This window comes from Heteronotia binoei, chromosome 12 (assembly GCF_032191835.1).
Source record: "Heteronotia binoei isolate CCM8104 ecotype False Entrance Well chromosome 12, APGP_CSIRO_Hbin_v1, whole genome shotgun sequence".
NCBI classification, from domain to species: Eukaryota; Metazoa; Chordata; class Lepidosauria; order Squamata; family Gekkonidae; genus Heteronotia; species Heteronotia binoei.
In genome coordinates this window covers 5,139,050-5,160,944 of record NC_083234.1, presented here as the reverse complement: position 1 = coordinate 5,160,944, position 21,895 = coordinate 5,139,050, and the positions used below count along the sequence as shown (strand labels likewise).

Below are 21,895 nucleotides of genomic sequence, written 5' to 3'. Positions count from 1 at the left end.
TGTTGGGCAAATGATAAACATTAGCAGGTTTTTTTTTTCTCCTTTTGGTGCATTTTTGAAAAAAAAGAAAGAAAGAAATACGACAAAAGCCATGCAAAAATGGAGAGAGCATTTTGGATAGCGTGTCTCAAAAGGGCGGGTGGGGGGGACGGAACAAGGCAGAGGTTTGGGATAAATCAGCTCGCTGAAGCTACAGCTGCTAGCCACAGACATGTCTGAATACTCCTCTCCCCCCCCCCCGCACAAGAGGATGGGGGGGGGGATGTTTTACAGCGGCCTGAACTTTGAGAACTTTGAAGAGTCACGCTCAGTGGTGGAGTATCGGCTTGGCATGCAGAAGGCCCCATGTTAAACCCCCAAAACTCTAGTGCGGAGAGACTGTGGCTCAGTGGAAGAACATCTGCTTGGCACGCAGAAGGTCCCAGGTTCAATCCTCAGCATCTCCAGTTAAAAGGGCCAGGGAGGAGGAAAGACCTCTGCCTCATACCTTCGATGGCTGCTGCCAGTCTGAGTAGACAATACTGGTCTCCACTGACTAAGGGTTTGATTCAGCAGAAGGCCGCTTTCTTTGCGTGCATGTTTGTGTTACTGTCTCTCCCTTGAACGAAGGACTACAACCTATAAACCAGACCAAGTTGGGAGTTTTACCATCAGCTGTGAGCACCAGACAGATGGGGCTGCGATTTATTTGTTTCCTTGGCTTCGCCTTCAGGACCGCAGAAAGCAGCCAAAAAAAGAATAGAAAAAGGAAAGGAGCTTTAAAAAGAACAATTAAGAACATAAGAGAACATCAGAGAAGCCATGTTGGATCAGGCCAATGGCCAATCCAGTCCAACACTCTGTGTCACATAAGAACACCAGAGAAGCCATGTTGGATCAGGCCAATGGCCCCTGCAGTCCAACACTCTGTGTCACATAAGAACATAAGGGAAGCCATGTTGGATCAGGCCAGTGGCCCATCCAATCCAACACTCTGTGTCACATAAGAACATCAGAGAAGCCATGCTGGATCAGGCCAATGGTCCATCCAGTCCAACACTCTGTGTCACACAGGGGCCAAAAAAACTAGGCACCATCAGGAGGTCCACTAGTGGGGCCAGGACACTAGAAGCCCTCCCACTCTTCCACCCCCCCCCCCCAAGCACCAAGCATACAGAGCATCACTGCCCCAGACATAAGAGAAGTCATGTTGGATCAGGCCAATGGCCCATCCAGTCCAACACTCTGTGTCACACAGCGGCTAAAAAAAAAAAAAGGAGGTTCACAAGTGGGGCTAGAAGCCCTTCCACTTTGCCCCCCCAAAGCATCAAGAATACAGAGCATCACTGCCCCAGACAGTTCCAACAATATGCTGTGGCTAAGAGCCACTGATGGACCTCTGCTCCATAAACGGCAGCACGGTGAAATAAAATATATTTCATCAGGTAAAGGGTGCTGAGGGGGGGGGGCGGGGAGAGATCGAGCAAGAAATACACTGGCTGCACTACAACAACAGGAGTTAAGATTCGTGCCAAAACGGGAGCAAAAAAAGGGAGGGAAAAACATTATTTCAGTCAGCTTAAACTCTTGAGGCAGGAAAAAAAAGAAGGAAGGGGAGTGTGGTGAGGGGGGGAGGGAGAAAGAAATGTATTTTTCATCAGCAAGTGTATAATTTATAAACAGTATTAAACAGTTTGTGTTTTCTTTCTCTCTTCTCTCCTGTGTCTGGGGGTTGGACGGCACTCAAGCCGCATTAATTTCTGCTCTGGGTACAGTGTGTTCTTGGATGCACATCTGCGAGCGATCATAAACTCTCTGGAAAGCTGGCAGAACATCCAGACCTGCCGGCAAGCCGATGACATCACTCTGGGAATAAATGTGGGACAGCGGCCAAAATCTGAGGCGGTGAGAAGGGGAGGGCAAGGAGGGGAGGGGGAACGCCCAAAATAAAATGAGCGCTTCCCTTTCCTCTTAAAAAACTTCGATGCCACCAATGAGTTCGAGAGAGAGAGAAAAATAGATTTTAAGGGGAGGGGTCATCTACGACTGGCAAATTAATTTCAGGTTAACTGGGGAATAGGTTTTTGGGGAACAAGAAAAGAGGGAGGGGCACAGGGGAAAAAAGATGCCACCGTTATCAATGAATCATTTTAAAGGTAGCGAACACGGAATATTCATACACATTCCTACTGTTCCAGGTGAGGAGCGGGAAGGGGGGGGGTGGACACACAGAATGCTGACATCCAGAGCAGTTTCTGGAAGTGAACCACCGGCAAGATGGGGAGGGGGGAGATATGGAGGGCAAGAGGGCTGCAATTCTACCCACAAAGGCAGGGCTGAGGAGTGAAGCAGATGGAGGCCCATGGGGCGAGATGGTGGAGCAGGAAGGGAGGCTGTTCCCTCCACACAAACGCTCCCCATCTCCGAAGCCGATTTTTTTTAACTTTTTTTTTTTTAGCTCTTCAGCAAAAGAGAAAAAAAAAAGCCAGTGACTGTTGCTGGACAGGAGGAAGGCGGCCCCTACAATTATCCCAGGACCCACGGGATTTGGGGAAGGGTCTTGCATCCCAATGAGCCAGCCGAGTGACTCGCTGGCCCTTCTTTTGTTGGCCGAGGCGCACGGCTGCTGCTTGCCCCCCACTCCTGCGTCCTCGCTTATGCCAGGCCCCTGGAATCCAGCCGTCTGTCTAGCGGGTCGCTTCTCTATTCTTGTCACACAAACAGCTGAAGTCAGAAAGCTGGCGATATCTCGCCTCCCTGCCGTCCGGATCGCACATCAGACGGAAGACAAGGAGGCTGAGGCATGGAACCAGGCTCCCAGCCTTCGAGAGAGGGAGGTCACCACAACAAGAGAAGGTCAAAAGGAGAGTAGGGAAGAGGCTCACAAATTCCCAAAGCCCACCTCCAACCCAAGCCCTGGAGGAAGCAGGCAGAGTCCTGGAATCTGCCACGGATACGATACATAATGGGAAGAAACATCCATGCTGGAGGCTTTCCATGTAGCCATAGTTTGATCGTAAATTCCATGGGGCAGGGATGGATCATTTGGGCCACAGGGAGGGAGGGGCTCTGGATCAGTTTGGTGTAGTGGTGAAGTGTGCAGACTCTTGGCTGGGAGAACCGCGTTTGATTCCCCACGCCTCCAGTTGCACCTGCTGGAATGGCCTTGGGTCAACCATAACTCTTGCAGAGTTGTCCTTGAAAGGCCAGCTTCTGGGAGAGCTCTCTCAGCCCCACCTACCTCACAAGGTGTCTGTTGTGGGGGAGGAAAGGAAAGGAGATTGTTGTAAGCCGCTCTGGGACTCTGAGATTCAGAGTGAAGTTTGGGGCATAAATCCAATATCATCATCTTCTTCTTCTTCTTCTTCTTCACTAGAGCCTCTGCTTGGCATGCAAAAGATCCCAGGTTCAATCCCTGGCATCTCCAGTTAAAGAGTCATGATCACTGATTGTGACATATACAGTATAAAATGGCCCTGAGAATCATTGCTTCAGTGCTTAGTTAAATCCATCCCCTCGCTTTGGGCTGCCAGCTGTTAACTCAACCCGAACAGCAGATTTCGCCACTGAGTCCCAGCTCTCGGAGTAGAAACACCACACCACACTGCAGGAGAAAACCACAGCATAAGGCCCGTGTGCATGCACAGCATCTTGCCAAATGCCATTCATCTGTAGCTAGACCGCAGACGTCTCTCTTTCAAATCAAATTAACCAGACCCCTCAGTGCCGGTCAGTTATGGCTAAGTGGCACTTTTCTCCTCCAGTGCAGCAAGGGCCATCTTTGTGGCTCCATTGCTGGCTTCCTCTCCCTGGAATTCGGCTGCTGCCGTTCAAAGGCGGATGGAGGGAAAAAAGACAGCCAGTGGAGAGGCACATATGGATCCGCAGGCCAAACAGCAAGGCCAGACCTGGCTCCAGAGCAGGAGTGGCCAAACTTGTTTAAAAGAAGAGCCACATAAAATAAATATCAGATGTTTGAGAGCCGCAAGACATGAACGTCAGCTGTTTGAGAGCTGTAAGGCAGGATCGTCAGGTGCTTGAGAGCCACACAACAAGGAAGGAAGGAAGGAAGGAAGGAAGGAAGGAAGGAAGGAAGGAAGGAAGGAAGGAAGGAAGGAAGGAAGGAAGGAAGGAAGGAAGGAAGGAAGGAAATAGATGGGGAGGGGGAGGGAGAAGTGGAAAGAAAGCAACTTTAAATGCCTTCTCCAAGCTGCTGGCTGGCTTGGCTGGGAGAAGTGATTTAAAGAGGGAAATGCCTTCTCCAAGCCAGCTGACGGGGCAGTGGGGGCTTCGAGAGCCACACAATATGTGTGAAAGAGCCACATGCGGCTCTCAAGACACAGTTTGGCCCCCCCTGCTCCAGAGGGCCATCTGCCTCCCAAGGTCTCGTGGGAATTCCACCTTTCCAAGACTCCGTTCCCCACCTGCCATGTGTCCAGGTTAACAAACAGGGGCGTGTGCGCCCTTCTTCAGATAGCCATAATTATTCCATGCACAGATGAAAGAGTCACCTTAAACGCCGCCATGAGAAAACACCCACACAGCCGTCAGATGTTAAGGCAGCAATTTTATTGGCAACAGTCCCTCGTTCCAAGGAATTTCTCCACTTGCTCCTCCTGTGGCAACACATTTCATAACCCTGCCTGAGCACGGGTTGTTGCAGCTTGCCCCTCGGGATAACATGTTGTGTGCAGAACACATGTCATGCAAGGAACCAGCTAGGAAAAGGCACCTCTGGGTGTCAAGCGATGCAAGCAGCAAAGATCACAGGGTGATCGCTGGATCTCCCCAAATGCTCAGAAGCTGAAGAGAAAAGCATTACAGGTACACAACTCACACAAAGGTGGAATCACACTTATAGGATGCAAGAAGATCAGGGACGGGCATCCTTCTGTGGGCCCAAATGTGCTCAGTACTGCTGATCCAAAGCTCCGTCCCTGCACCAGCGAAGTTCTTGCCAGTGAGCACGACATCAGGTGCCTGCACCAAGAAGGCCCTGCTGCTGGTGATGTTGAAAATATCACGGGAAAGCCCCTGAATGCCCCAGACTAGGACCTAAGCGGCCCCGGGATCAGGAAACTTGTTTCATGGCTCCTGGTTATTTGCATGTGGAAGATTTCAGGTTCAATCCCCGGCATCTCTAGTTAGAAGAACCAGGTAGCAGATGATGAAAAAGACTGTAGAGAGCCAGTTTGATGTAGTGGTTAAGCATGAGGACTCTTATCTGGGAGAACCAGGTTAGATTCCCCACTCCTCCACTTGCAGCTGCTGGAACGGCCTTGGGTCAGCCATAGCTCTCGTAGGAGTTGTCCTTGAAAGGCCAGCTGCTGTGAGAGCTCTCTCAGCACCATCCACCTCACAGGGTGCCTGTTGTGAGGGAAGGAGATAAAGGAGATTGCGAGCCACTCTGAGTCTCTGATTTAGAGAGAAGGGCAGGGTATAAATCTGTGGTCTTCTCTGCCTGAGATGCTGGAGAGCCACTGGCAGTCTGAGTAGCAAATACTGATCCCAATGGAGTGATTGTCTGATCTGGTATAAGGCAGCTTCACCTGTTACCACCTGTGAGTGCTGCCTCTGTCAGAAAATGAACCACACATTTTAAAAATGCAAGACTCGACTGAATGATTAAAATACAGAATTTGCTGCCAGAGAAGGCAGTGATGGTCATGGGCACAGACCGCTTTAAACAGCGATTAGATAGATTCCTGGAGGAGAGGTCTGTCAGGGGCTACTAGCCATGGGGGTTAAAGGGAATCTCCACGTCCAGAGGCAGTCAGCTTCTGAATCCCAGCGCCAGAAGGCAGTGTCCTTTGTGGCTCAGTGGTAGAGCATCTGCTTGGTAAGCAGAAGGTCCCAGGTTCAATCCCCGGCATCTCCAACTAAAAAGGGTCCAGGCAAGTAGGCGTGAAAAACTTCAGCTTGTGACCCTGGAGAGCCGCTGTCAGTTAGGGGAGGGACGGTGGCTCAGTGGTAGAGTATCTGCTTGGTAAGCAGAAGGTCCCAGGTTCAATCCCTGGCATCTCCAACTAAAAAGCGTCCAGGCAAGTAGGCGTGAAAAACTTCAGCTTGAGACCCTGGAGAGCCGCTGTCAGTTAGGGGAGGGACGGTGGCTCAGTGGTAGAGCATCTGCTTGGTAAGCAGAAGGTCCCAGGTTCAATCCCCAGCATCTCCAACTAAAAAGGGTCCAGGCAAGTAGGTGCGAAAAACTTCAGCTTGAGACCCTGGAGAGCCGCTGCCAGTCTGAGTAGACAATATTGACTTTGATGGACCCAGTAAAAGGCAGCTTCATACGTTCATTTATATGGGGAGGGACAGTGGCTCAGTGGTAGAGCATCTGCTTGGTAAGCAGAAGGTCCCAGGTTCAATCCCTGGCATCTCCAACTCAAAAGGGTCCAGGCAAGTAGGTGTGAAAAACCTCAGCTTGAGACTCAGGAGAGCTGCTGCCAGCCTGAGTAGACAATACTGACTTTGATGGACCAAGAGTCTGATTCAGTAGAAGGCAGCCTCCTACGTTCCTATGTTCATATATGTGAGACAGGATGTTGGACTAGATCAGGAGTGGCCAAACTTGCTTAACAGAAGAGCCACATAAAATAAATGTCAGAATGTTTGAGAGCTGTAACGAAGGAGAGAGGGAGGGAGGGAAAGAAGGAAGGAAGGAAATAAATAGATGGGGAAGGTGAGGAGAAGCGGAAAGAAAGCAACTTTAACTTTAAATGCATTCTCCAAGCTGCTGGCCGGCTTGAAGAAGTGATGTAAAGAGACAAATGCCTTCTCCAAGCCAGCTGATGGGGTGGCAGGGGCTTCAAGAGCCATACAATATGTGTGGGTAGAGCCACATTTGGCTCCTGAGCAACGGTTTGGCCACCCCTGGACTAGATGGACCACTGGTTTGATCCAGCAGGGCTCTTCTGATGTTTTTATGAAGGTCTCAGCCTCTCCGCCCTGTTGTTGTCCCTCTGGAGGAACTGGTTGGCCTCTGTTTGAGAGAAGATGCTGGACTAGATGGACCACTGGTCTGATCCAGCAGGGCTCTTCTGATGTTTTTATGAAGGCCTCAGCTTCTCTGCCCTGTTGTTGTCCCTCCAGAGGAACTGGCTGGCCACTGTCTGAGACAGGATGCTGGACTAGATGGACCCTCACTGGTCTGACCCAGCATGGCTCTTCTGATGTTCTTATGAAGGCCTCGGCCTCTCTGCCCTGTTGTTGGCCCACCAGAGGAACTGGCAGGCCTCTGTGTGAGACACAATGCTGGACTAGATGGGCCCTCACTGGTCTGATCTAGCATGGCTCTTCTGATGTTCTTATGAAGGCCTCGGCCTCTCTGCCCTGTTGTTGGCCCACCAGAGGAACTGGCAGGCCTCCGTGTGAGACACAATGCTGGACTAGATGGGCCCTCACTGGTCTGATCTAGCATGGCTCTTCTGATGTTCTTATGAAGGCCTCGGCCTCTCTGCTATGTTGTTGGCCCTCCAGAGGAACTGGTTGTTCAATGTGTGAGACAGGATGCTGGACTAGATGGACCCTTACTGGTCTGATCCAGCAGGGCTCTTCTGATGTTCTTCTGATCTCACTGTGGTGACTTGCCACTCACCAAAGGATGTTCTACACATCACCCTGTCTCAGAGAGGCTGTTTTTCCTTATTTGCTTATGACAACTGCCTGACTGCAGTTTCTGCATGGTACACTATGGTGGTTAAATGGCCAGGCTAGGAAAGGGGAGTCCTGAGTTCAAATCCCCCCTCAGCCATAACAGCTTAGTGGGTGATCTTGTAACAGCTTGAACAACCTCGCAGGCGGGTTTGCAAATGCAAAGGCAAGGAAAAGGGCATCCTGGAAGGACAAGCGGCCCATGGATGTTCGTTGATGGTTTGTTTTTAGGTCCTTTTCAATGCGCATGAACTAATCTGGAGTTAGGTCAGAAAAAGGCAGATATCGGTTGCTTGTGCTGATGTTAAAATGAAGGGCGCACACGCACAAGAGCATCATGTGCAACCGCTTCACCTTTTATTGCTTGATTCAGGCACCAGCACTGAATCAGGCAACAAGGACTTTAGGTGGCCCAAGAGAAAAGAGTAAGAGCCCAGGAGCACCTTCAAGACTAACAAAATTGGTGGCAGGGTACGGGTTTTTGTGAGTCACTGCTCACTTCCTCAGATACAGCTGTAACGAGAGTCCATCTGTCCTACATATTGGAAAGTGGAGTGATTTCAGATGCCAAATGACGTTAGCAGGCAAATGACAACAGTAGGCGTGATTGGATTAGGTGTGATACGCAGAGAGGCCGTAGGCATGTTGAAATCAGCATCGGTAACGAGACAGGAAACCTAGGTCTTGATTCTGTCCAGGTGGATGCATCGTCTCAAGCTTCATAGGTTGCAATTCAGTAGTTTCTCTTTCTAGTCTCCCTTTGAAATTCCCTCAGATGATAACTGGCACCTGAGTTTTTTGCCCACTGTGTGACACAGGGTGTTGGACTGGATGGGCCACTGGCCTGATCCAACATGGCTTCTCCTATGTTCTTATTATCTCAGAGACCTCTACAATTACTACTAGTTTTTTTTTCTGTTTCTGTAAAACGGGGGGGGGGGGGGGCGGGGCGGGGATACCTGTACACTAACCATGCATTGGATCTAGGGAGAAACTCCCCCCTTCCCAAAAACATGCCAAACAAGAAGCATCTCCCAAGTCATCCAAAAGAGAAGCTAAGTGGTGAACTCTTCTGGCCACCCAGAACCCAGACCAAAACCCGGTTCTTCTCTCTCTGCACCTGGGTTGGTGCCCTTTGGAGTCCAACAGCGACTTCTGTCCTCAAACATCACAAAGTCCAGCATCAATTCAATTCTTGGCCCATGCGCACACACCCCCGTATACACCCCCCCCTCCTGTGTTTCTTTTTACAGTGTAGTGACCTCAGCAGGCAGCCCAGATCGATCCTGTTGCTTAATTTGTGACCTTGCCCCTCATTAATTGAAAAACATATATATATATACAACTTTCTATCAATAATCGCTTGTAAACACCTGATTATTTAATTCACATCAAAAGGAATGAAAAACCTAGCGGCATATGCAAAAATAGCTAAGCTAACTAATTATATAAACAGAAGACCTCTGAAAGAATTTCAATAGAAATGGCAAGCCTATTACTAAAATTATGGGAACAGTTAAATATTTTCATTCCGGAAACTATTATGCATATTAGAGATGATGAATATATTGATCACAGTTATAAGTCTTTTTAGTACTCAGTATTCTACCAGCATTTACATACTCTGTAAGAATAAGACATAGAAATTGTTAAATGTTTAAAACAATACTAAGGATGGTTTAAATTTAGCATTAAAATTTAATTAATTGTAAGTGATGTAACCCTTTTATTGCTAACAGTATATTGAAACTAAGAAAGTTCTGGATTATTCTTTTAAAGAGAGAATTCACCTCAAATACTGTAATAATAATGTATTATTATCTTTTCTTACAATTGAAATTATTAAATGACTAAGACAATATCTAGGTTTTTTGGGATGGTTTAAATTTAGGACAAGCATCATTAACGGAATATCACATTCAAAAAAATTGCAACTATTATTTTAATAGATAACATTTTCTGAGTGCTGTTGAGTGTTTGTTTATAAAACCTTTTTTCTTGTATTTTATCATTTTATCATATGTTATACTCCGCCCTGAGCCCTACAAGGAATGGACAGAATAGAAATATACTAAAATAAATGAAATAAACTAAATAAATAAAAAAGAGAGAGCTCACTTCAAAATATTGTAATGAGGATGTTTTCTTGATAACGTTTTATTAAACAGTTGGTTTTACTTTGTAACCATTCATAAAATTTGAAAAAATATTGATGAATTCATACTTCCCCTCTTCCCTTTTTTTCCTTCTGTACCCCCAGAAGCTGAGCAGTGAACTCTTCCAGCCACCCAGAACTCAGCCCAAAACCTGGTTCTTCTCTCTCTGCACCTGGCCTGGTGCCCATTGGAACCCAACAGAAACTTTTTATAATTAAAATAAAATAAAAATAAAAAGAGGGGAAAGGAGCAAAAAGCAAACTGTCGGTTCAGCTCCAGGTTTCACAGCGACCATCAAGAGCCCCCCAAAATGGGAGGAAGAAGTGGGGTTAAATGAGAGGCCGGGAGCTGAGGGGTTAATTTTACAAGCAGTGAATCTTTTTACACACCCAGTTCGGGCTCAAGAAATGCCAAGAGGTTTGGGGCAGAGCCAGAGCAGAAAGGCTTGGGAAGGAGATTACCTCAACTAGGTATTATAATCCCATAAAGTCCACCTTCCAAAGTGGCTGTTTTCTCCAGGGGAACTGATCTCTACATTCTGGAGGTCAATTATAATTCTGGTAGGTCTCCAGTACCAGCCCCATCTGGAGGCTTGTAACCCGAAGCCTCCAGACCACCATTCCTTCAACAAGAGCTCCTGAACCTTTCTGAGGGTCCCCCCTCTTCCTCCCCACCTATCTACCTTCTCCATTGAATAGCAGGTGCAGCTGCATAAGAAGGATTGCAGATTTATACCCCGCCCTTCTCTCTGAATCAGAGACTCAGAGCAGCTTACGTTTACAATCTCCTATATCTTCTCCCCCAACAGCAGACACCCTGTGAGGTGGGTGAGGCTGAGAGGGCTCTCACAGCAGCTGCCCTTTCAAGGACAACTCCTGTGAGAGCTATGGGTGACCCAAGGCCATTCCAGCAGCTGCAAGTGGAGGAGTGAGGAATCAAATCCAGTTCTCCCAGTTAAGAGTCAGCACACTTAAGAAGAAAAAGAAGACTGCAGATTTACACCCCGCCCTTCTCTCTGAATCAGAGACTCAGAGCGGCTTACAATCTCCCATCTCTTCTCCCCCCACAACAGACAGCCTGTGAGGTGGGTGGGGCTGGAGAGGGCTCTCACAGCAGCTGCCCTTTCAAGGACAACCTCTGCCAGAGCTATGGCTGACCCAAAGCCATTCCAGCAGGTGCAAGTGGAGGAGTGGGGAATCAAACCCGGTTCTCCCAGATAAGAGTGCTATGGCTAACCCAAGGCCATTCCAGCAGGTGCAAGTGGAGGAGTGGGGAATCAAACCTGGTTCTCCCAGATAATAGTTCGCACACTTAACCAGTACACCAAACTGGCTCTCTAAGAATCCCTGGATGAGCTCCACCACCTATTTTTCTACAAAATGACCCCTGCTAAAAACCCACTCTTGGGGCATGGCATGGAGGCCCTCATTCAGCCAAGGCAGAAGGACTAGCTGGACTCATGTGCCGGGAGGGGAAGGGGAGGAGGAAGGGAGCAGGGGAGGCCCGAGCCAAAAAGCCTTGGTAAACAAGAGCCCTGGAATTTCACTCGGCTGTTTTCGAGCATCACAGCCGCTCTGCCCTCCTCCCCCCAACCCGAGCAGGAAGAGAGAGAGAGAGAAAAATTCTTTCATGATGACAAACTTGGCTCTGCGCTCACTGTACATACTGTACCCGCAAAGCAGGCGGGCAGCCAGCCAGGCCTTGGCGTTGGACCAAGAGGACTACAACAAACACAGCCAGCGTGCGCCGGAGAGGAGGGAGGGGATGCACAGCTGAGAGGCAGAGAGTGCTCCACACACGCGGCCGGCAGCCCGGCAGCCCTCTGAGCAGACAAAAAAGCACAACATGGCTGAGCATTTATTTGGAAATTGCTGGCACCTGGGGTGCAGCCGGGTTTTTAGTTTCTTGTGCTAGAGAGGTAATGAGATGAAGAAGAAGAAGAAGACTGCAGATTTATACCCCGCCCTTCTCCCTGAATCTAGGGTTGCCAATCCCCAGGTGGGGGCAGGGGATCCTCCGGTTTGGAGGTCCTCCCCCTGCTTCAGGGTCGTCAGAAAGCAGGGGGAGGGGAGGGAAATGTCTGCTGGGAACTCTATTATTCCCTATGGAGATTTATTCCCATAGAAAATTATGGAGAATTGATTCGTGGGTTACTGGGGCTCTTGGGGGGGGTGTTGTTTTTTGGGGTAGAGGCACCAAATTTTCAGTATAGCATCTAGTGCCTCTCCCCGAAATAACCCCCAAGTTTCAAAAAGATTAGACCAGGAAGTCCAATTCTATGAGCCCCAAAAGAAAGTGCCCCTATCCTTCATTATTTCCTATGGAAGGAAGGAATTGAAAAGGTGTGCCGTCCCTTTAAATGTGATGGCCAGAACTCCCTTTGGAGTTCAACGATGCTTGTCACATCCTTGATCTTGGCTCCACCCTTAACGTCTCCTGGCTCCACCCCCAAAGTCTCCTGGCTCCACCCCCAAAGTCCCCAGATATTTCTTGAATTGGACTTGGCAACCCTACCTGAATCAGAGACACGGAGCAGCTTACAATCTCTTGTATCTTCTTTCCCCACAACAGACACCCTGTGAGGTGGGTGGGGCCAAGAGGGCTTTCACGGCAGCTGCCCTTTCAAGGACAGCTCCTTTCAGAGCTATGGCTGACCCAAGGCCATTCCAGCAGCTGCAAGTGATGGGAGTGGGGAATCAAACCCGGTTCTCCCAGATAAGAGTCCGCACACTTAACCACTACACCGAACTGGTTCTCTAACTGCCACCTCCCTGCATATTTTTAAACCTCATTTATATCCCCCTTTCTCTCCAGATGGGACCCAAAGGTGCCTATGGGGGGCATCAAACTCATTTGTTATGAAGGCTGGATCTGTCATAAAGGCGATCTCGTCGGGCCGGGCCGTGGGTGTCATAAAATGTAATGCCAGGTAGCGGAGATATAAACTTTATAAAGGACACAGACAAACACAATTAAAGCTTTTTCAAGCATTTAAAATAAAATATGCTTAAAGGATTAGCACTCTTGCAATATTTTGTATGCAAATCTACTTTGGATTTATTGACATTCATTACCGAAATCTCATGCTCAATGCTCTGAGCCTAAGACCCTGGGGAAAACGAAACGGCTGGGCATGATGTAGCCAATCCTCCAAGAGCTTACAAGGCTCTTTTTTGTAAACTCTTGGAGGAGTGGCTACATAAAGGTGCGTGGCCTAATATGCAAAGGAGCTCCTGCTAGAATTCCACCCCTGGAACTCACAAAGGCAGAACCACCCCAAAGCTCCTTATTTATTTTGACCCCGCCTTTCTTCCCCTCAGGGACCCAAAGCAGCTGACAACCTTCTCTTCTCCTCCATTTTCTCCTCCCAACAGCTCTGTGAGGTAGGCTAAGCTGAGAGTGTGTGAATGGCCCACGGTCACCCAGTGAGCTGCCATGGCAGACTGGGGACTTGAACTTGAGTCTCTGGATCCTAGTCCGGCAGACTTAATCACCACACCAAGCTGGCTCTCAAAAACAAGCGGCAAATGTGTTGGCACATGGTCTTCCGTGTTCTCTCTCCCTACAACTGTAAGCTCAGCATATCTGGCTACCTGCACGGACCTGCAAGGGCTGGTGCTTACACAGGAAACTGTTATAGAGAAATCCCCTCTGTCTATAAATAAAGACCTTTCCAAGAAGGGGAAACGCACGTCCTTTCTGGTACAGACGCTCTCTAAACGTCTGAAAACCATTCAGAATTGGGTTAGGATAGAGATATTGTTTTCTTCCTTCCCAGATACTACAACCCAGTGAAGTACATACAGGAACAAAAGGTCCATGATTAACTTGTGGCACTCCCTGTCAGATGACACAGTGGCAGCCACTATCATCTTTAAGAGGAGAGGTCTACTAATGGGCATTAGTGATGATGGCTAAATGTACCTCCATGTTCAGAGGCTCTGCAGCAACAAAGGCAAACATTAGCCTCCAGGCCCTGCTAGTGGCTTTCTGGGATATCTGGTTGGCTGCTGTGTGAAACAGGATACTGGGTTAAATGGATCTTGGGTCCAACCCAGCTGGGCACCCCTTAACTCTGTTAAGTTTGGTGTAGTGGTGAAGTGCGTGGACTCTTATCTGGGAGAACGGGGTTTGATTCCCTGCTTCTCCACTTGCAGCCGCTGGAATGGCCTTGGGTTAGCCATAGCTCTTGTAGGAATTGTCTTTGAAAGGGCAGCTTCTGGAAGAGCTCTCTCAGCCCCACCCACCTTACAGAGTGTCTGTTGTAGTGGAAGGAGATAAAGGAGATTGTAAACTGCTCTGAGACTCTGATTCACAGAGAAGGGCAGGGTATAAATCTGCAGTCTTCTTCATATGATTAACATCAAGTTCTGTGGAAATCCAGCAACTGCTGGCTTTTCTGTGAATTTCTGTGTAGGGAGAAGCCCCCAGACCCAAAACTAATTGTGCATGGAGCTGCACGTGGAAGAAAAGTCTTGAGACGGAATTAACTTGCAGAGGAATGCCCGCTCGCCAGCTTTGCATTCCAACCCCCTCTATGTCTATTTAATTAAAGGACCCTGCATAATTTGGACCCAATAGTGAGATTCATTAAAGGTAGCGAGCGCTACTAATTCTGCAACAGTTTTGCTAATGAAACTTCGGTGGCTGCTCAAAGGTGGAAAGCACTGTATTTGGGACACATGCGGAAATACAAAACACTTTGTTGGAGAAACTGACAATGGGGGGGGTGGGAGGTGCGGGAATACAAGCACCTAAACTCCCTGGAAGTTGAAGGACGGCATCGAATGGTTATCAGTTACTGAGGATTCAAAGTCTGCAGTTTAGGGATGTGATTTAGCATCTGTACAATTTGGGAGCTAAGAACAACCCCCAGAAACTACAAGAGCAAGCTTAGAAACCGTTGGGCCATCCAGAATAAGGGCAATCGGTTAAGTTGATACCTGGGGTTTTTTTTGTAGCAGGAACTCCTTTGCATCTTAGGCCACACACCCTTGATGTAGCCAGTCCTTCAAGAGCTTACTATTGGCCCTAAAAGAAGAGCCTGGTAAGCTCTTGGAGGATTGGCTACACCAGGAGTGTGTGGCCTAATATGCAAAGGAGTTCCTGCTACAAAAAAAAAAGCCCTGTGAAAGACAAGGTGAAAGGGCAAGAGGATATTGAATTTCATGCCTCTGCACTGCAAACCTAAAGTGTGCCTCATGTTTTTGTACTACGAGGACACAAAGTGTGTTTTCAAAAGCCAAGTTTCTAGTCCTTATGATAGCAAGAACTGTTCCCACAGAACTCTCACAGCAGGGCAGGACAGACCTGCATAGGATGGACCTCCCAGATCCTAAATGAGCCCTTCGTCTTCCATTCCACGATCCTGTCTGGCTCTACTTCTCCAGTACAGCCAGACAGCTTCGAGGACAACTTTGGTTCAAATCCTGCCTTGGCGTTGAATCTCCTGCATGGCCCTGGGCAGGCTTCTCTCTTGCAGACTTCACCTTGACGTGCAGCGGGGGAATAATTGCACTGGCCTGCTTTGCAGGATTGTTGTAACGATTGCAACATGGCGCCGCTCCAGCCACAATTAAAAGCACTTAAGTAAAAGCAAAACATCACCTCCAGACCTTTCTCTTCTCATTTTCTACCTTAGACTGCCCACAGTTTGATTATCGGAAGAAGGAGGATCTATGCAAAGTGAGCAAAGCCGTTTCATCCCAACGAGATCTTTAAATGGGCTCATTTCTATGAGATTTGCAGTCTTGCAGAGTCTCACTGCACCTGAGTCTTCCTACCTGAGAAAAGGAGTTTGGAGCAAGATGCTGCATGAGCGCAGAGTTCCCTGCAGAACGGCCAAGTTTGGCCAGGATCATGTCCCATCTTCCTGTGTGCACAGGGGCACCCTACGGGCCAGCTCCTAGGCCAGGGTTTCAATGAAAATTCCAAATTTCTGGCCAAGTTCTAACAGGCTTAAAGCAGGATGGGTAGAGGGAAGAAGAGACCTCTCCCAAAGACCTCTCCAGACCTACCTGAATGAGCCAATAAGTGCATCCGGAGGCGCAGACTGTCCAGGAACCTTTTCCCGCATAATTCGCACCCGTATGTCTTCATTCCACTATGCAGTTTTCTACAGAAAGACAAACAACAGAGAGAGAGAGAGAATCAGTGAACCTTCTCTAGCAACCGAGTCAGGAACGGGATGGCTGCGGTGAATGCAATGTATCTGTGCTCGGGCCCGGTAATACTTTCCCTAAGATGTTCTCACCAGCTCATGTGCAGAGGCTGAGGCAGTAAGGGGAGGAGGTGAAGACTTAAAGCAAGCTCTGAAGGGGAGTAGCTGGATTATTTCAATAGCCCCACCCATAATCTGTTATGGGGGAGGGGCTTGCAGGGGAAGAAGAAGAAGACGACGACATTGGATTTATGTCCTGCACCCTATATTCTGAATCTCAGAGTCTCAGAGCAGCTCACAATCTCCTTTCTCTTCCTCCCCCACAACAGACACCCTGTGAGGTGGGTGGGGCTGAGAGGGCTCTCACAGCAGCTGCCCTTTCAAGGACAACCTCTGCCAGAGCTGTGGCTGACCCAAGACGATTCCAGCAGCTGCAAGTGGAGGAGTGGGGAATCAAACCCGGTTCTCCCAGATAAGAGTCCACTCACTTAACCACTACACCAAACTGGCTCTCTACGAGAGCTATGGCTGACCCAAGGCCATTCCAGCAGCTGCAAATGGAGGAGTGGGGATTCAAACCCGGTTCTCCCAGATAAGAGTCCGCACACTTAACCACTACACCAAACTGACTCACCAAACTTGGAGGCCACCGACGAATGCCAGGGTCATGGCATAAAGGCAGCCAATGGCAAGCCGTCTCTGAATTTCTCTTATCATGAAATCCCCATGGAGTTTCCAGGGAAGAAGATATTGGATTTATATCCCGCCCTATACTCTGAATCTCAGAGCGTTCAAAATCTCCTTTACTTTCCTCCCCCTACAACAGACACCCTGTGAGGTAGGTGGGACTTTCAAGGACAACTCCTACTAGAGCTATGGCTGACCCAAGGCCATTCCAGCAGCTGCAAGTGGAGGAGTGGGGAATCAAACCCGGTTCTCCCAGATAAGAGATCTCTGGCTGACCCAAGGCCATTCCAGCAGCTGCAAGTGGAGGAGTGGGGAATCAAACCCGGTTCTCCCAGATAAGAGAGCTCTGGCTGACCCAAGGCCATTCCAGCAGCTGCAAGTGGAGGAGTGGGGAATCAAACCCGGTTCTCCCAGATAAGAGTCCGCGCACTTAACCACTACACCAAACTGGCTCTTGCCAGCCTCGGAAATCTCATTAGCGGAGAGAGGAAAGTGAAGGCGGGACAAGATCCTCCTACTGCAGGTCAGGATTTTAACCAATCTCGTCTGCTCCTAGAAGAAGCACCTTAAAAAAGCCAGGGAAGTTTTTTAACCCACAGTTCTGGAGAGAAGAATAGAAGCGGGGTGGACTTGAGTTCATATCCTTGCTCAGTCCCTTTCTGGTTTTTGTAGCCTTGCTTTTAGCCTGAGAACTCGAGCGACCAGAACTGGAGAAACCTCAGGTGGGCTGATAGTGGCACTTTCCAGTCTGTTGGTGCCATACCATTTTGGATGGCTGGCAGCCAGGGTTGACAGCTCTGGGTGGGCAAACACCTGGATATTTGGTGGGTGGAGTTTGGGGAGGGCAGAGTCAGGAGAGGGGAGGGTACAATGCCATGGAATCCTCCCTCCAAGCAGCCACTTTCCCCAAAGGAAATGATCAGGGGTGGAATTCTAGCAGGAGCCCCTTTGCATATTAGGCCACACACCCCTGATGTAGCCAATCCTCCTGCACCTTACAAGGCTCTTTTTTGTAAGCTCTTGGAGGATTGGCTACATCAGGGGGTGTGGCCTAATATGCAAAGGGCTCCTGCTAGAATTCCATCCCTGGAACTGATCCCTGTAATAGTGAGAGGTCTCCAGCCCCCAGCTGCAGGTTGGCAACCCTACCAGCAGAGAGTCAAAATCGAGACTGCTTTTGCCCTGACTGGCAGCCAGGAACACAAACAGGCAAGAACGAAGAAGGCAGCAATGTAAACTGAATGATAGGCGTCAACACCCCGAAAGATTGATTCCCCTGCTTCCATCGCTGCAACTAACCCCAGGCTGTGAATCTAGACGCTTTCCCAAGCCAAGTGATGAAAGGCCCCCATTCAAGGCCTTTCCAGCTGGGCGGGTGCGCCATCTCCTTGAGAAAGCAGCTGCCCAAGCAAGAGTGAAGTGGCAAGTCCCCACACCATTTGCCAGGCCCCAATGATATTTAGCAGACTCCACTCTGCACCAAGGGGGCTGGCAGAAGTGCCCAAATTAGAAAGAGGAAGAAATATCCGGCTTTATCGTACTAATACCTGTCAGTGAAATCCATGCATTCACCCATCCACATCCAAACATGCTCCCCATGGCAAAGGTCTACAAACTAGACTGATGTGCAGACCTTGCAAAACCTTGCAAAACTCAGGACATTCGGAACATCTGGAGCAGAGGTCATCAGTGGCTCTTAGCTACAGTGTATTGTTGGAACTCTCTGTCTGGGGCAGTGATGCTCTGTATTCTTGGCGCTTGTGGGGAGGCACAGTGGGAGGGCTTCTGGTGTCCTGGTCCCACTGATGGACATCCTGATGGTGCCTGGGTTTTTTTGGCCACTGTATGTCACAGAGTGTTGGACTGGATGGGCCGCTGGCCTGATCCAACACGGCTTCTCTTATGTTCCTGCTGGAATGGCCTTGGGTCAGCCATAGCTCTCGTGGAAGTTGTCCTTGAAAGGGCAGCTGCTGTGAGAGTCCTCTCAGCCCCACCCACCTCACAGGGTGTCTGTTGTGGAGAAGGAAGATAGAGGAGATTGTGAGCCTCTCTGAGACTCAGATTTGGAGTGGAGGGCGGGATATAAATCCAATTTCTTCTTCTTCTTCTTCTTAGCCCAAGTTTCCCTTCAGATACAGCCCTTTATTAACCAGCCTCAAAGTGATGGAAACGCACCAGTGTCTAGATCAAGGGTGTCAAACTCATTTACGCTAAGGGACAGATCTGACATAAATGATACCTTGTTGGGCCAGGCTATGTCCATCATAAAATGCAATGCCAGGGAGCAAAGAGATAAACTTTATAAAGGACATCCAGACGAAGCTGCCTTCTAGTGATTCAGAGCTCTGGTCCCTCCAGATTAGTACTGTCTACTCAGACTGGCATTCCATGGTCCCGGGCAGAGGTCTTTCACATCTCCTATCACCTGACCATTTTAGCTGGAGATGCCGGGGATTGACCCTGGGACTTTCTATTTGCCAAACAGAGGCTCTTCCACGGAGCCATGGTCCCCATACAATGCCAGCTTGAGAAAAATGGGCAGTATAATGCTTGCATAGTGGAGGCGGCTGGAAGAAGAAGATAGTGAACATAAGGGAAGCCATGTTGGATCAGGCCAGTGGCCCATCCAGTCCAACACTCTGTGTCACACAGTGGCCAAAAAAACCAAGTGCCATTAGGAGGTCCACCAGTGCGGTCAGGACACTAGAAGCCCTCCCACTGTGCTCCCCCAAGCACCAAGAATACAGAGCATCACTGCCCAAGACAGTTCCAACAATACACTGTGGCAAATAGCCACTTATGGACCTCTGCTCCATATGTTTATATATGTTTATATCTATATACTGGATTTATATCCTGCCCTATACTCTGAATCTCAGAGTGGTTAAAATCTCCTTTACCTCCCCCACCGCAACAGACACCCTGTGAGGTAGGTGGGGCTGAGAGAGCTCTTTATAGCAGCTGCCCTTTCAAGGACAACTCCTGCGAGAGCTATGGCTGACCCAAGGCCATTCCAGCAGCTGCAAGTGGAGGAGTGCGGAATCAAACCCGGTTCTCCCAGATAAGAGTCCACACACTTAACCACTACACCGCACACCACTGAGCATTCATATTCCGTGCACAGGGGACTAGAATCTGAGCTGAGTCTTGTAACTCATGCCAATTGTCTGTTGTTACTATCCTTCTTAAGCCAGCCGCTTTGCTGGAATGGAATGGAAGGGCACGATCATTTCATATTTATGCAGACTCTCCCGGTTAAAACCATAAGCTCTGGCAGGCCGGTATGTTAAAGATCATTTCACTCATTACTTTGTGGAAATCTGGGTACATTGAACTAGCCGGTGAAACCACATTTGCAAAACTGTATATTGCGCACATATTTTAAATTTTCAAACATATGCTTAAAAAATTGTAATGGACACGCTCCAGCCAATCAAATCACTTTTCAGTCTTACTGACATAGCAAGGGGGGGAAAAACTCTGCACATGGAGAATAGTCCCTTGAAATCCATAGGGTTTAAGTGTAAAATGGTTCATATTGCAGAATTCAAAGGTTGGCAGAAAGAATCCTGGAATCTGATACTTCTTGAACCCTATTTTTTACATTTCTCACAGATGGATTTAAATACGAAAAAGAGACAAAGGAATCTAATCCAGCAGTAGCAAACGAATATCTAGAGATGACACAGAATTTCACCAAAAGTGAAATTTCAGTGCAAATTTCCAGGTTCCTGTTTGAAGGAAAGGTTCAACAAATTCTGAGGAGAGCCAGGATTCTAATAAGGAGATCCCAGTTTTTGTAGAAAAAGCTCTTCAGTCTCCTCAGAGATGCCCTGTCCCTGCATAACGGTTGAGAGAAAGTTGCTTTGCTAAAGGGCATCAAACGCTGCTATTTTAAAAAGTGAGCAGAGATGTACGCTCCAACAACAGAGAGAACAGTCGTAAAAAAAAGAAAAGAAAATCTGGCTTCCCTTTAAAGAAGCAAACCCAAACCACACATGAGCAGTTGTTTGGCCAGCCGGAATTATGAGAAAAAACATTAAGCAAGAAAAACAAGTATTCCTGTTCTTGGATTATTTCATAATGTCAAAGGATGATCCATTTATCATTTCTTAGGAACAACACAGCAGGCTCTAAAGCTGGCACGAGCCTTTACGGAGCGGATGCCAGCCGAGTCTGCCGGAGATTCTAAGAGAGATCGTAAGACACAAACACCATCCAGTCTCCCAGATGGGGGAACAAAAGCCCCACAGGCAGGGGGTCAAGAGATGGCAGTCTCCATCATCAATGGGCGATGGCACCTCAAACTGTGGGTGCTCCTTACTGGGCAACAGGGAAGTCTGTGGGGCTGGAGTGAGAATAACCCCAGATATCCCCCAGCAAAAAAAAACAAAACACCCCTGAACAGCTTGGCTTTGCCTTTCAATACTACTAGATACTTACCCTGCCTAAAAGAAGGTGACCCAGAGAGGACAAACAAAGACACTTCCATGGATCATTGACTGCCCTCCCCCATACACACTTCACCAGGGCTTTTTTTTGTAGCAGGAACTGCTTTGCATATTAGGCCACACGCTCCTGATGTAGCCAGTCCTGCTGGAGCTTACAGTAGGCTCTGCGATAAGAGCCCTGTAAACTCTTGGAGAACTGGCTACATCAGGGGTGTGTGGCCTAATATGCACAGGAGTTCATACTGCTAAAAGAAAAGCCCTGCACTTAGCTATCTAATGACTGGCAAAAAAAGAAAAAACAAACAGAATCCTGGAATCTGTTACGGTTGCCAATCCCCAGTTGCGGGCAGGAGATCCCCCAATTTGGAGGCCCTCCCCCCACTTCAGGGTTATCAGAAAGTGCGGGGGCAAGGGGAGGGAAATGTCTGTTGGGCACTACATTATACCCTATGGAGACACACTCCCATAGGGTATAATGGAGAATTAATCCGCGGGTATCTGAGGCTCTGGGGAGGCTGGGTTTTTTTTAGTTGTTGTTCAGTTGCACAGTCGTGTCTGACTCTTTTTTTTTTTAGTAGAGGCACCAAATTTTCAGCATAGCTCTATGGTTTTCCTGGATGCTTTAGCAATTTGGGAGGGAAAACTCTATGGTACAATAAGTCCCCAGTCGGAGCCCACAGGGGACTTGGCAACCCTAGAGCCCGGCCCCTCGGTCTCCCTAAATAAAAAAACCTTCCTGTGACCCCACCAGATTTAAGATTTTGGCTACAAAATCCAACTCCAGTTGGCCCTCGGAGACTCCTCTCTGCCAC

General features: G+C 48.6%; 1 protein-coding gene across 1 annotated transcript in view; it reads right to left on the bottom strand.

The window, feature by feature from the left end:
• ZBTB16 (zinc finger and BTB domain containing 16) overlaps window positions 1-21,895 on the bottom strand; it is a 285,483-nt gene that overhangs the window by 140,454 nt on the left and 123,134 nt on the right. The window contains exon 3 of the mRNA XM_060251069.1: window positions 15,803-15,900. Within this exon, the coding sequence (XP_060107052.1) occupies window positions 15,803-15,900 (98 nt within the window). The remainder of the gene's footprint in view (window positions 1-15,802; window positions 15,901-21,895) is intronic.